At 43.8% G+C, this 13,571-nt stretch overlaps 2 protein-coding genes across 2 annotated transcripts in view; one reads left to right on the top strand and one right to left on the bottom strand.

Moving 5' to 3' along the window:
• The first annotated feature begins 96 nt into the window (after positions 1-96).
• On the top strand, positions 97-6,254 carry LOC146191154 (uncharacterized). The gene is made up of 6 exons (XM_084601628.1): positions 97-499; positions 2,240-2,336; positions 2,407-2,492; positions 2,580-2,681; positions 5,211-5,261; positions 5,332-6,254. Exons 1-6 carry the CDS (start codon positions 407-409, stop codon positions 5,413-5,415), a joined length of 513 nt encoding a protein of 170 aa, XP_084457754.1. The 5' UTR covers positions 97-406; the 3' UTR covers positions 5,416-6,254.
• Positions 6,255-6,793: 539 nt separating this feature from the next.
• The window catches only part of Scgbeta (sarcoglycan beta), a 28,091-nt gene continuing 21,313 nt past the window's right edge, over positions 6,794-13,571 (bottom strand). Inside the window, exons 5-6 of the mRNA XM_084601626.1 lie at positions 12,436-12,570; positions 6,794-8,451 (exon numbers count right to left, since the gene is read on the bottom strand). Of these exons, the coding sequence (XP_084457752.1) occupies positions 8,242-8,451; positions 12,436-12,570 (345 nt within the window). The 3' untranslated portion in view covers positions 6,794-8,241. The remainder of the gene's footprint in view (positions 8,452-12,435; positions 12,571-13,571) is intronic.

Raw genomic sequence — 13,571 nt, 5'->3', positions numbered from 1 at the left:
TATCTAAAATAATGTGTTTGATACTTTAAGACGTATTTGTATAGCAGCTATTTCACGGCATTGTGCAGTCAAGCGAATAGATCAGAAAGCACGACTTGTAGTTGGAGGTTGGAGTCACATTGCACGGCGGAAACCGGTACCAATAGCTCCGGTGATTGGCTGCGGCGTAGCAGGTGACCTAAAACAGGTATGCGGAATGGGCAACGCCTCTAGCGACGGCGTACTACGTTTGAAGTCGACCGTCAACAAAGGACCACAGAGGAGCCCTTTGGTTATGTAACAACACTCGATGAAGAGAAAAATGACCACTAGGTCATAAATTACGTTCTAGTTACAATTCTTCCTTGGTGCCTCCGTGTGGAAAGGAAACATTGGAAACGTCTGCGACGTTAAAAAAAAAGTAATCATGCCTCTTTTAAGTCGCTGCTGGACGCCTTTCCTTCTCTACCACTGGACCAACCTTCGTTTTGGGAGTTTCTACGCTGCTATGTACACTGCCGTAAGTAGAAACCTACATTGACGTAACTTTCTCGAGCACTTTTTCTCTCGGACGGGGCAAGTTCGAAATGTGTGGTTCGGTATTTACACAGAATCCTTTGGGCGTCGCCATGAGTCGAAGCTGGAAACGATGAATTTGTGCTCTTTTGCGGGCACTGAAGCTCCCGAAATACCTCGCTAGCGATATTTTATAGCATAACATTAGCTGCCTCCTTTATACGAGTCACGTCATGAACCGTTGTATCGCGGCGCGCGCGGTTGGAATGCCGTGGCAAGTAAAATAAAATATATATATATATATATATATATATATATATATGAAGAGGCGTGCAGTGAAGTGGCGCATCCACAGGTTGTTGATCCCTCGCACGCCTCGTCGCTAACAGAGGCGCGCTTTATCGCGTGACCTGCTCTACATAGTCCACGTGCATCATCCCAGTGATACTACCCCTTTAATTTGCTCATATAACTGGCCAACCAGCTGTATACGTAAATGAAACATTCAACTCCCGTAGCTGCTTGTGCTCGCATCCGGTTCAAAGGCCGCTGTCCTTACGCTTAATTGCAGCAAGCATCATATTCTGAAACAGGCCGCTGGACCGTTCGCTTTGCCTCGTGAATACGCATGTGCCTGCATTCAAAACTTAGAGAAACATAAAACTTCAGCTTTCGTCGTCTGCATCGAAAGAGAACACGAAAATAAATTATTTACGGTCAGGTAAGCACGGTATAGTGCGCATAGTCGGTCTGGGGCAACACAACATACACTACTATTAAGAAACTTTTTACCTTAAACAGCCCTCGACACTGTATAAAATGCATTTACGATTTACCCGACTCAAACAATGTTTTCCAGGCTCAGTGTGATGCCAATAAACATTCTATACTAGTTTCACGTTTTACATTATTATAAACCACAGCTTCACGATCAGGTTACTTATTTAATATATCTGGCCAACCTAAATGTTAATCCATTGCGTTGAATAGTAACAAATCATGTATGGCCCGCATCCAAGAACTAATTACGGATTGCAGTTTCTAAAGCATGTTCTACCATCCGTACTGAACAGATTTGAGTTTGCTGATGATACGATTGCTTCATTATGATCAGTTACATCCAGAATCTGTTTCTTTAGCACATTGCTCATTTGTGTCTGTGCTGTGTTTATTGCATATCTAATTAGTTGTAATCTTCTCATAGATTGATGGAATCGGTTTTATTTGCGAACTGCTCACAGTGCAAGTAATGTAACGAGCCAAGATTGTTGACCACTGTATTTGCTGCGCAACTGCCATTTTTTTAAACGGTTTACCCATTTATATTCTTTCCACCTAACTGCTCACCGAAAGAACATGGTGTTTGGAAGTGTAGTCAAGCTGCAACTTCGGGTTTCTCTTCTTTCCTGTCGTCCACGTACTTGATGGAAAAATACAGCTTGAATTCTTAAAACCATCTCACATTCGGCACTGGAAGCAGAGCCTCTCAGTAGTTTCGCTATCAGTTTTGGTCGAAACTTTTTTCAGCAATCCTCAGTCGGTATGCCTTTTGAGCTGCTCATACCCATGGCATGCAACTGTAAGACTTTTATGGCACGCCAGGAACATTTTGCCTTCACCCTATTTTTTTCGTCTACAAATTATGGTACATGCAAAGTTTAAGAAAAAGCAATTACTCAAAGTGTTGTAGCCAAATTTGTTTTTTCTGCCAATTTTGGCCTCTCATTTCTTTTTTCATTTACAGGTGTTCCATGTTTTATTCATATTCTATGCCATATACGCCATTAGTGGAGGAAGAACTGATTACTTCTTCAGTCCGTACTTTGAACTTTCCATTAAAGGTAAAACACTTCCTAGATCTGAATGTGACAAAACTAAGCAGAGCTGAAAGAAGAAACTGTTGCATTGCAGGAACACAGGCAGCAGCTGGCTGCACAATGGGGTTCGGTGTCGTGTTCCTCCTGTTCACATTAATGCTCGTCATTGGCATCAGACGTGTAAGTTCTAAAATGTCTCTTTCTTGCATGGCCTTTGACTGCAGTCACATGGTTTTTCAATAATTGAAGAGATCTGTTTTCTTGCAGGACAACCGTTGCCTCTTCTTTCCTTGGATGATATTTGTTGTCATTGAAATCCTCCTCATGATTGCCATAGGCCTGTGGTACATTGGCCGCTACTACAGAAATGTAAGTGCAGGGTTTAACGCGTACTACTTGTGCAGAAATGTGCTTGCAAACAGTGTGCAAAAATATGGTGTCGGCATCATCAATTGGCTAAATGAGTCGGCAAGATTCGCATAACTGGCAAAGCGTCACAAGCTGAACATTCGGTTTCAGAACTAACAAAAGTTTGCAACTTGAAGGTTTTGAGCGCTCTTAATACTGAAAACTTGTGTTCCACAGAGCCTGCATTTGCCTGTTTCCTCCAATGGGCTCAGGTTGCCAGCACGAAACAGGGAATTGCAATTGTGCTTCTAGGACAAAATCCTACCCACACCCTTAACAGTGCAATAGTCTAGGACTGCTCTTGCTCTATTGTGACAAAACTCAACATTTTTTAATTCACTTGCTCTTTGAAAATGGAACATTTATTTTGTTTTCCGCTGAGAATGATGTGGAGAAAGCTGGTCATTTCTGGCAGAAATTATGATACTAGTATCTTTATTAATGCACTCTTTCTGCAACAGTGCATTGTGTTCATGCATATCCATTTGTGTTGGTATATACGGGTGTGTAAAGCTCTTCTCTACAACTGTGCACAATGTGTGTGCCACGATAAATGGTATGCGTGCAGGACATGTTTGCATGTCAACTGTACATGAGGCAAGTGCTAGCTAGTGGTCTGTTCTATTTCCCGACACACCTCAAGCAATTCATTGTAGGATACATTGTCCTCCATTTACACTCGTAACACTATCTTTTTACTTCCCCTTTTCCCAGTTTGGACTAGCGGGTCAGGGTCACCTTACTGCTTGCCGACATCTTCACTTTTCCTGTTGTCAAATTACTCTCTCTTGCAAGCTAGCTAGTCCAAAGTGTGCAAACACACAAGCATAAAGTACACAATCACAGAACGTCTTTATGAAAGAAGTGAATACTTTTACATCAAAAAGCAATGAGCCGTGATGTAGTGAGGATTACTGCTCACTAAGCCGGCTCAGTAGCTCTCGCATTTGGCTGCTCAGCTTAAACCATCTAATTCCAAGCATGGTTGGTGTATTTTGATGGAGACAAAAATGCCAAGATGCCTATGTGGTGCGAGGTGCAGCATCGGGATGTTGAACCAATGCAACATTTATGATAGAATAATTTCAGCTACCTAAAGTTCTTTACATTCTCTCAAATATCTTGGAAGCAAGCTGCTGTACTACTCCATCTCACAGTACTTGTTTGCAGCACTGCAGAACCTACTGCTTTCTCATCCGATTAGAGGTGCAGGAGCGTAGCGAACAGTCTGTGAAATAGTTGAGCAGTATGGAACTATTTTTCAAACAAGCATACTGCTGTATTTAGGAAGGTAGTTTTGCCTTTTTCTTTTGTAGTAGAGTGAACATTTCATTCACTATTAAAATTAGCAGAGAAATTCTGCACGAACACAATACTCTGGAGGCCCAGTGCTAAGTGATGTGTCACCATTTGCAACTATGGCATCCACCCAGCCTGCAGTCCTGCGTACAGCAGCTGCGCACTTGTTCTCTTTACTTCCCAGTGAGAGCCACTAGTCCTAGGTGGAACACATTTAAGGAGCGCATGCTGTTGCGATTGGCTCAGGCCGCTGTAGGTTCTACAGTGCTGCAAACCACTTGTGAGGTGGAATACAGCTGCCATATTTACTCTTGTAATGAATGCACTCATGCACCCCTTGCCTTGGCATTGATAAAAATCATATTTTTTCCCCATCACATAATAAATGCGCTTTCTTTTGTTAGTCTGCTGCTGATGATAGTGGACGCTAGAAGTGACCTTTTACGAGCACCAGACTACACAATACTACAAAGCACTATCGAAGCATTGTGAGCCATTATGCGAGTTATACGTGCAGTTTAAGATAAAAGTTGACCATGTCCTCGAGCATGGAAACTGTGCTGAAAGGTGCATTCTATGTCTGTGCTGAAGAGCATGTTATGGTTTATTAAGAAGGTGAGGAGTACTGAATGAAGTATTTATTCTTTTGCTCTACTCTTTGTCTTACCTTTACAACTTCATACTTACTTTCACAACGTTTTACCCCATGTAATAAATGCATTCCCAAATTTTCAATGAATTCATGGGAAAAGAGGCGCATCCATTGGGCTAGCAAATTTGATGTTCATATTGTATACCTGTTGAGTGTTATTTCTGTATATACCTATGAGCCTCACAATATCCAGGACTGTAGTAAAGATAATGGTGGATGAAATGATGGTTTGGTTTGGTTTGTGGGGTTTAACGTCCCAAAGCGACTCAGGCTATGAGAGACGCCGTAGTGGAGGACTCCGGTAATTTCGACCACCTGGGGTTCTTTAACGTGCACTGACATCGCACAGCACACGGGCGCCTTGCTTTTCGCCTCCATCGAAAAGCTGCCGCCGAGGCCGGGATTCGATCCCGCGTCCTTGGGAACAGTAGTCGAGCGCCGTAACCACTGCGCCACCCCGGCGGGGTGGTGGATGAAATGAATCTAATTAAGGTTCTTAGGTTTCTATGTAATAAAACCACACACACTTGTCCTTGCAGCTTTATTCTGTGCTGGCAGCAATCATCTTGTGGTGCATCGACGGCGTACACGTGAGTCAGTTTTTGATAGCCAATGTCTTAGCACGACTCTAACTCTGTTCACTTGTATGTTTTCCGGCAGGTCTACTGCTTTATGTGCGTTGTGTCACACTACCAAGTTGTCCGTGATCTTCAAGAGCCCAAGTTTCAGATCCTATACCCGTGACATCGTGGCTGGTATCTCCTTTGGAAGGCAAAGCTTAGTAGAATCTGATCAGGAATGAGACCATTCTAGGACAATCCACTAACATTGTGCAAGTTTAGATGAGGTTGATCAGTTCGCATTTAATTTTTTTTACACAAATGCCCATTGCTGCCCCGATTCCTCTTAGCCATTATCATTTCTTGAGGAACACTTTTGCAGCTAGCCTGAACTTTGCAGCACAGTCCTCAAGAGATGACAGTGATAAGCATGTCAGTTAGATCTGCACCTTTTTTTTTACTGCTTGATCAATGCAGGAAGTCAACATGTAAAACATGTTGCACTCCAAAGCCATTCCGTCCATGGTTGCGAGGATGAAATCTCATGTCTGTAGTGTGTTCAGTGCATACTCATTTTGTTTCTCTTGAAAGCTTTTGAGGTCAGAGCATTCATACCCCGAGCTTGGCATTTGTGCAGAGTCTTATTTTTGCCTGCCAATATGGCTCTTGGATGCACCTCGTTTTGGTTTATGCTAAAAAGATAAGTTGTAGTAAAACGATGGTTTTCGTAAGTGCCTGAAAGAATGGGAAGATACTTCATTTCATATCTGAAGAACCAAGAATTTTCATCACCTCCATATTGCTCTTTACTGCAACAGTGTTTACTAGCAGCAGCAGTAAGCTCTTCGAGAGCAAAGGCAGTGTCTATTGTTTCCATTTCTTAACTGAATCTCGCATCTGTAGTCATGACATAGAGGATACTGTACCACAAGCATGTTGCTATGTATGTATGCATGTGTAGAGAGATGTGCTAGAGGGTTATTTGTAGCAACCAGCTGCTTTTGTGATTGCATCATGCTACCACACTGCCAACATGAAACATCTCTCTTGCTCTCATTGACACCCCACCATGTATGAATAGTAGTCTTTTGCACAGGCACACCACATTGCACGGGGCAAGTTGAAATGTATACTTCTGTGGTGAAAAATGTTGGGGAGTGTGCAAATGGCATCGGTGTCATATTTTGTTGCCAGGACTTATCTTTGCAGCGTTGTATTACTGATTGATATCGGTGGCGAGCATAATAAAAGGAAGCATTTTCACACAGCCAAAAAAAATGGCACCTTTTTAATGTGCATGCAACACACACTGCCTGGCAAACTGGTGAAAAATGGTTAACATCAAGTATGTTTACTGAAAAACATGGATGGCCCAATTTACGTACAAAAGCTTCAGGAGCTGCGAGTAGTTTCGATCCCACAACCCTGTTACAGTTGAGCGTGGTCAGCATGTGCCCAATTTAATAGCACAGTACTCGAGCAACGAGTGCATAACAGCATGGTTTTGCAAGTTACGAAAAAGCTTCAAAATGCTAACCTAAATGTACTGGCAATAACAGGAGTTTGACAAAAAAAAATAAAAGTACCGTAATGAGAGAACAAGAACTAGTGTCAAGCTTCAAAAGCTACAATTTGATTCCATCAGCATCACTTTCAAGGTGACAACAGTGCACGTACCACCAACGCACTCGACTAATGTCATGTGCATGAAAATTAACAGCTCTTGTATGGTCTTTGTCAAAAATATATGGCCCAAGGGGCTTGCTTCTAAGCCCTGAAACAGTTTTCACAATCTCGTAGCTGATAAAAATCTTGTCCTCACCTTGCTTTCATGAGCTCTTTCACAGTTTACAAGCATACCCTGCGGGCTGTATATTTCTGAGAAAGGCTGTACATGTAACTGCTAGCTCTGTGATAAATGAAAAGCCACATCAAAGTTAGACATGTTTGTGTAACTACAATGACCAACACTGCTGGATACTTCTGCGCACTTTTCTGTAGATATTAAAATGAACGTAAGGAAGAAATGAACCTAAATTTAATGCTCAGTACACGTTACATTCAAAATTTATTCCTAGCAACATCAGCTGTTATGTACTGCCTACTAAAGTTCGCACTCAACTGAGCCGTTCAGTCGAGCACTGTGGTGGACTGTAAACTTTTCAACACAAGGCGTAGTTAATTTTCAGCAACTCAATCTCGCAAAATTTTTGCCTCAGATTAATTCACATAAACTTCAATGGTTTGGCTGATCTGTTGTGCTTTTAATGTATCCTGGAGCCACGTAACTCAAATGACGTCCTTAACTAGCTCAAACCTTTACCTTTCCCATACTATAAATTGAGAAATTGGCTTTCATACATACAAGTAGCTAGACTACTGAGCATTGGATGATCAGGGTACTGTCTGGTTTGGTGCTGAAACAAGAATAGCACTTGTATAACATGAAGGTGACGGGGCTGCAACTGTGACAAGTAATTTTCTATTCACCAACTGACAAATGTTATAGCTACAGACGGTGAACTGTAAAATCTAACCCAGTCCATACAGTTTCATTGAGATGCTTGATAAGTACATCTGTCGGAGATTATGAAAATCTCAATGCAGCACCAGCTAGTTCCCATAAATTAGCTTACACTAGTTGTGACACAGATGAGCATTAGAAAATTAAGTCACCGGTAACACGCTATCAAGCACTGCAAGAGCTAAAAACAAGATCAAGAACAAGCTAAGAGGGCTAAACCTGTTAGAAGTACACACTATGAACATGCACGTTCACATAAACCATAGGCTTGGTAGTGCTAACTAATCTTGGATTCTGACCATGAGTGGCATTCTGTAACTGTCGCTTTTTCAAAATGTCCACTTTAGTTAGCATTAACTGGCTTAGTTCCCAGCACCCGCAGGATTCAACCAATCAACGCAGACTGAAGTGAACAATTCGCAAAAGGTGACAGCCATAGAATACCACACCTGATGAGCTTGAACCAATGCAGGTCAGTTTCCACACCTAGGTACAGGGGTTTACACTTTCCGGAAACCGAACGTCGCCACAGCCAAAGCCCTGTTCCCGAACTGGCACACGGAAGATGCGACCAGAAGGCATACACACACACAGCTTGTACCAGTAAGACGCATCGCTTGAAGGGTTCTCGGAGCGTGGCAAGCCAGCAGCTAGGATTCGGATGCCATTGCTGCCATCCAGGGTCAGACTTTGGTTCTGCGCGGCGAAAGAAGTTTTTCATGAGGCATGAAAATCAGCACATAGGACGGGCAGAAACTAATGGAAGAACGCAACTGTCAAGACGGCACAATGCACTTTTCATCCGCTGCAGCTTGCATGTTCATATCCCATCTATCCTTGGCTGTGGTTCAGTCACATCCTGCTGTGCCAATGCTTGAGTGAGGGCATACAGTCAAACTTGAACATACTGATTCGAACAGAGCGTACACTGAATTTGATTATGTGCCAAATACATTGCCACGAAGACAGGGATTTAAATGAAATGGTAAGAGGGCAGAGGCCCAGCTAGAAGAAGAAGCGCATGAAAGTCTCTCAGGCGCTACCTGAAACTACCAGGTGGCATTATTTGCCCTCTTGAAAAAAAAAAAGAAAACAAATATGCAAGCTCGCAGAAAGATATGTTCCAGTGGATATACGTCTTTTTTTGTGATGTCATTCAGTTTCCAGTAATCAACGCAAAAGCGCAGCGTGCCATCTTTTTTCTTAATCAGCACCACTGGCGACGACCACGGACTTTTAGACGGCTGAATAACTCCATCGTTAAGCATTTCCTGGACTTGTGTCCAGATTGCCTCACATTCTTTGGTTGAAATGCAGTACGGCTGTTGTCAAATAGGCCGGGCATCATCAGACGTTAAAATGTGTGGTTAGGTGATAGAAGTTTGCCGGACTTTCGATGATGAGGCAAAGCATGGCACGCAGGTCGTGTTGTTGACAGGCCGAAAGGTCACTGCTAACGTCGATGCAGTCGTGAACACCTGGAGCATCAATAATGTCGGACGCAAAGCATTTGGAAACTTTGTTTAACAGGTCGGCGAACACGATGGCAATAGAGGTGGCGAGTAAAGTTCATTGCTGAGAATAATTAAGCTTCAAACTGCACAGATTCCGTGAGGTGAACAGTTGCCTTAAGCAACTGTTACGCAGCCTGTTGCACACAATACTCACAAAGATGCTGGAGCGGGGAGGTACCGAAACACTCAGCTGAAACTCGTAGAGTGTATGTACGTTGACCATCAGTGGGGCTGGCAGCCGCTTTCCGTTGAGAACGAGACCGTTCGCCGTCAGAGATCGATGATGGTACCATATTCCACCAGGAAATCCACACCGAGAATCAGATCACGAGAACATTCTCGGAGAACGACAAAGCTGACAGCAAACGTTGATGTACGAATCTGGATTCTAGCCATCCACTGTCCGATAGGAGTAATTACATGCCCCCCAGCCATGCGTATCTGCATACTACACCATGATGTCATAACCTTCCTAAGATGCACTGCGAGTTTCCCACTTAAAATCGAAAAGTCTGCACCGGTATCCACTATAAGGCGCTGACGTTATGACCATCAATATACACAGGGATGTCCAGCGATAGCCGGTCTCGTAAAGCAAATGCTGTCGTTGCTGCTCCAAAATCCATCTCCGCTCTCATTGGGGGGACTTCATTGTACTGACTTTTAGCGGCCCCACCCCCGGAGGCCGCTCTACTCAGTTTTCCCGGTAAAGGCTTGGCGAGGGACAAAGCGGTGCTAGCGAGAAGTCGCCTCTTGTTGAAGGTGATGGTCAGAGTGGGGATGGGGACCTGGATTGTCGGCATGTCAAGAGGAGGCGCTGTTGTGTGAGGTTGTCTTCAATGTCACGAGGTCGTTGACCGAACATAGGTATAGGCGCTTCGGCGGGAAACCCTCTCAGTCTGTGTTCCCGATACGGGCACCACTGGAAAATACGACCAGGTTCCCCACCAGGGTCCCAAAGGCGCCGATTGTCAGAGGCTCGCCAAACGTCCATTCTTCGTACATGTGACCGTGGTGGCCGTGCATACCATGTTGGCTGCTGTACGGGAATGTATTGCGTTGGCTGCTGGACGGCCATGCACTGGGTTGGTGGCATCTGGGGTAAGGCAGACAACGGAGCTTGAACTGAAGCTGGGCGTCGAAGGACGTCGGCCTAAGTCTCATAAGGATAGACAGGAACAGAGGAACTCTGAGCTTCATCAACATGCAGTGATGGCTGCGTGACTTGCTGAATCTCTCTGCAGATGTCATGTGTGAGAGAATCGCACCTGAATTGGGATGTGTCACAAACCTTCTGTAGTTCTTCGCGTACAATGGCACCAATAAGATCGCGGAGGTGGTCGGTGTTGCCTACAACAGCTGTAAGTTGCTCGGCAGCAGTCATAGCGAGGGTTGGTCTGTCGTAGACAACCGAGCGCTGGTGTAGCATATTTTCCATAGTGACTACTGCCTCTGTTAAAAATGAGGTAACAGTAGTTGGTGGGCTACGTACAAGACCAGCAAAAGGCCACACATCAGATGGCACAGCTTTCAGTCTTCAGACATGTTTGGATTCGTACGTCGAAAGAGTTTTGTCATGTCCTCAACATACATCATGACAGACTCGTTTGAAATCTGTATTAGAGATTGTAGAGCCCGTTCTGCTTGTTGGAGCCTATCTAGGCTGACATACACCTCTAGGATAAGACGGCGGAATTGAGGCCACAATGTTAATATACCTTCTCGGTTCTCGTACCACATTAAAGCATGGTCTTCCAGACAGAAATTGGCATTCTGTAGCTTTAAGTCGTCGTCCCACTGATTATAGGATGCAACTCGTTCAAACTGAGTGAGCCAGTCCTCCATGTTTTAGTGTGGAGTGCCATGGAACGACCTCAGCACTCGGGGGTTCTGAAGGGTGCACACAGGAGTACCTTGCATTACAGAAGTAGTGCTTTGTGTGGCTGGCTGGAGGCTCGTTGTCGAAGTGGTCTGTAAGGTCCCCTATTCGGGAGGAAGGCCCAGGTTTCTCCGGCTGACGCGATGCACTGGTGTGTCCACAGGTAAGAGCTCGCTCTCGTTGGTTCGCGGAGAGGTGTACGACATGAGAAGCAAGTCACCCAACACCTCCACCAAAACTGTCACGAAGAGAGGGATTTACGTGAAATGGTAAGAGGGCAGAGTCCCAGCTAGAAGAAGTGCACGAGAGTCTCTAACTTCTTCGTCTCTGAGGCGCTACCTGAAACCATCAGGTGGCATATGTTTTTAGCACTACTATCAGCATTCTCGCAAAGACCCCATATCTGAAGCTGATTTGACTTTTGACATTTCTGAGGGACTTCATGTGTCCACAGAAACAAGCGTGACAGATACTGCGCCTTTCCTTTCATGTAAACCAATTATAGAGCACCGGTGAACTTTGATGCGTTAGAACACTGGTTGTGTTCGACAAGGGGCGCGCAATGTACCATGCGCAGGCTTTTGCATTTCTTCACTGCAGATTCTGCAGTGCTTTTGGAACATTTAGTGCTGCAGCACTGCTATACCACGAAATTTGGCTTGCCAAACTATAGTACTAAGTCTGATTCGTATCCAACGACGTCACTAATAAAAACAAGATCGTATCTGTGAAGCACATTCAATGTGTGGTCTGGAAGCATGGCCACCGGAATAACACAGCAAAATGGCGTTTAATAATTAAGACACAGCAAAAAACACCATCCTGTCAAAATGCCCTGCTGCTGCATGATATTCCGTGACTAACTGAGGTAAACCAACTGTAATATTTTTTTTTTTTTTTTTTGAGAAACCACAGCATATAACATGGAGGAAAATTCAGCTATAGTGAACAGAAATATTAGATATGCAAAGTATGTTAAGCTTTAGGGACTTCAATGAAATTTGGTTTCCTTAAATGTACATGCAATTCCAACAGCCATAGCTGCACTTTGGTCACTATGCATGACATGCCATGGATCATCTCTTGAAAAACAGTTAACAAAATGTTCAAAGTGCAGCGAGCACTATCACAGTGAATAGTTGTGTGCCAACAATAAAACAACATCATGGATAAAGGAAAGCATGCGGATGCAGAAAAGCCAGGAAATACAGTGCATGAAGGCATTATTAGAGAAACCTACAAATAGCAAGGGAGCTCGATATAGCACAACACTGGTAGGCACCTTACCACACTTCTGAGGAAGATGTTGTGCCCAGCTGACCAGGTGATGTTGTGTCCTTCCATATCCAGCCCTCCATTGCCCTTGAGCAGGATTTGGTAAGGAGACGAAATGATCAGTGGGTCTCGCTTGGCACTGGTCAACTGAAATAGCCACACCATACTCGTCAAGGATTGAGAAAAACAGGCTTACAAACAATGTTCCTGGATAGCCAATGTACTACTTTATGGAAAAGTTACCTTACCAAACACGAAAAATCCGTTTAATGTAGCATTACTAAAAATTAGTACAATGCGAATGCTCTTATGAGCGTGCATACACCCCCGGTAACCCAATACTATTCCACTGTGTCTCCTTAATCAGCCAAGCAACATTAACCAACTAACAATTAAGGTTCCGCTTTCAGGGCTCAGGTGTCAAAAAGAGTCGTACAAGCATGCCAGCAAGCAAATGCTATTGCTCGTTTCGGAGCAGAGTTTGACAAAAAACCCTAAAACAGCAACATATTATGGAAAAGGAATGTTAAAGCCTGGCTGAAAGTACCTTAACCAAACATTCCACATGCAGTTTTCAATTTTACTACAACAGCCAGGTCCATTTTCCGCACCAATTCATAGCACATCCTTTTCATGTGGCCTTCTGTCATTACCATCACCCATGCTGCCATTTGCATAGACCTAACCATTTAGCATGAGATGGAAAACGTTGTGGAGTTGGAGCATGTGTGCTGGAAGTCGTCTGAGTGTGTCATCGCTGAAGCGTGACAGCATAAACATGCCTATGTTGCTACATATTTCAGCATATGTGGCAATCATAAATAAACTTTTTCGGGGATGGCATTATGTGACTTCATTACAAAAGGATGCAGTGCTGTTAAGGCTAGCGCTACAATGACACACTTGACAAGCGTCAAAGAGATGAGAAGAGAAAAGAAATTGGCACCTGGTGCCCAGTACTTTGTCATTTGCTTCCCCGTCTCCTGTTGCTGTCATCACTCCTCAAGTCACAGCCAAATGAAAAGAAAAATGAAACTAACTGTTGCAAAATACAGTCCCTCATCTCTGAAATTACGTTGCCTCACTAAAGACTTAGAGAAGTTAATTGTTATTCAGGGTAATATCTTAACGACATTAGAGATTTAGCT

This window comes from Amblyomma maculatum, chromosome 4 (genome assembly GCF_055883805.1).
Source record: "Amblyomma maculatum isolate TAMU_Amacu chromosome 4, ASM5588380v1, whole genome shotgun sequence".
In the NCBI taxonomy this organism is placed as follows: Eukaryota; Metazoa; Arthropoda; class Arachnida; order Ixodida; family Ixodidae; genus Amblyomma; species Amblyomma maculatum.
The sequence above is the reverse complement of the archived record's forward strand: the minus strand, read 5'-3'. Positions and strand labels throughout refer to the sequence as shown.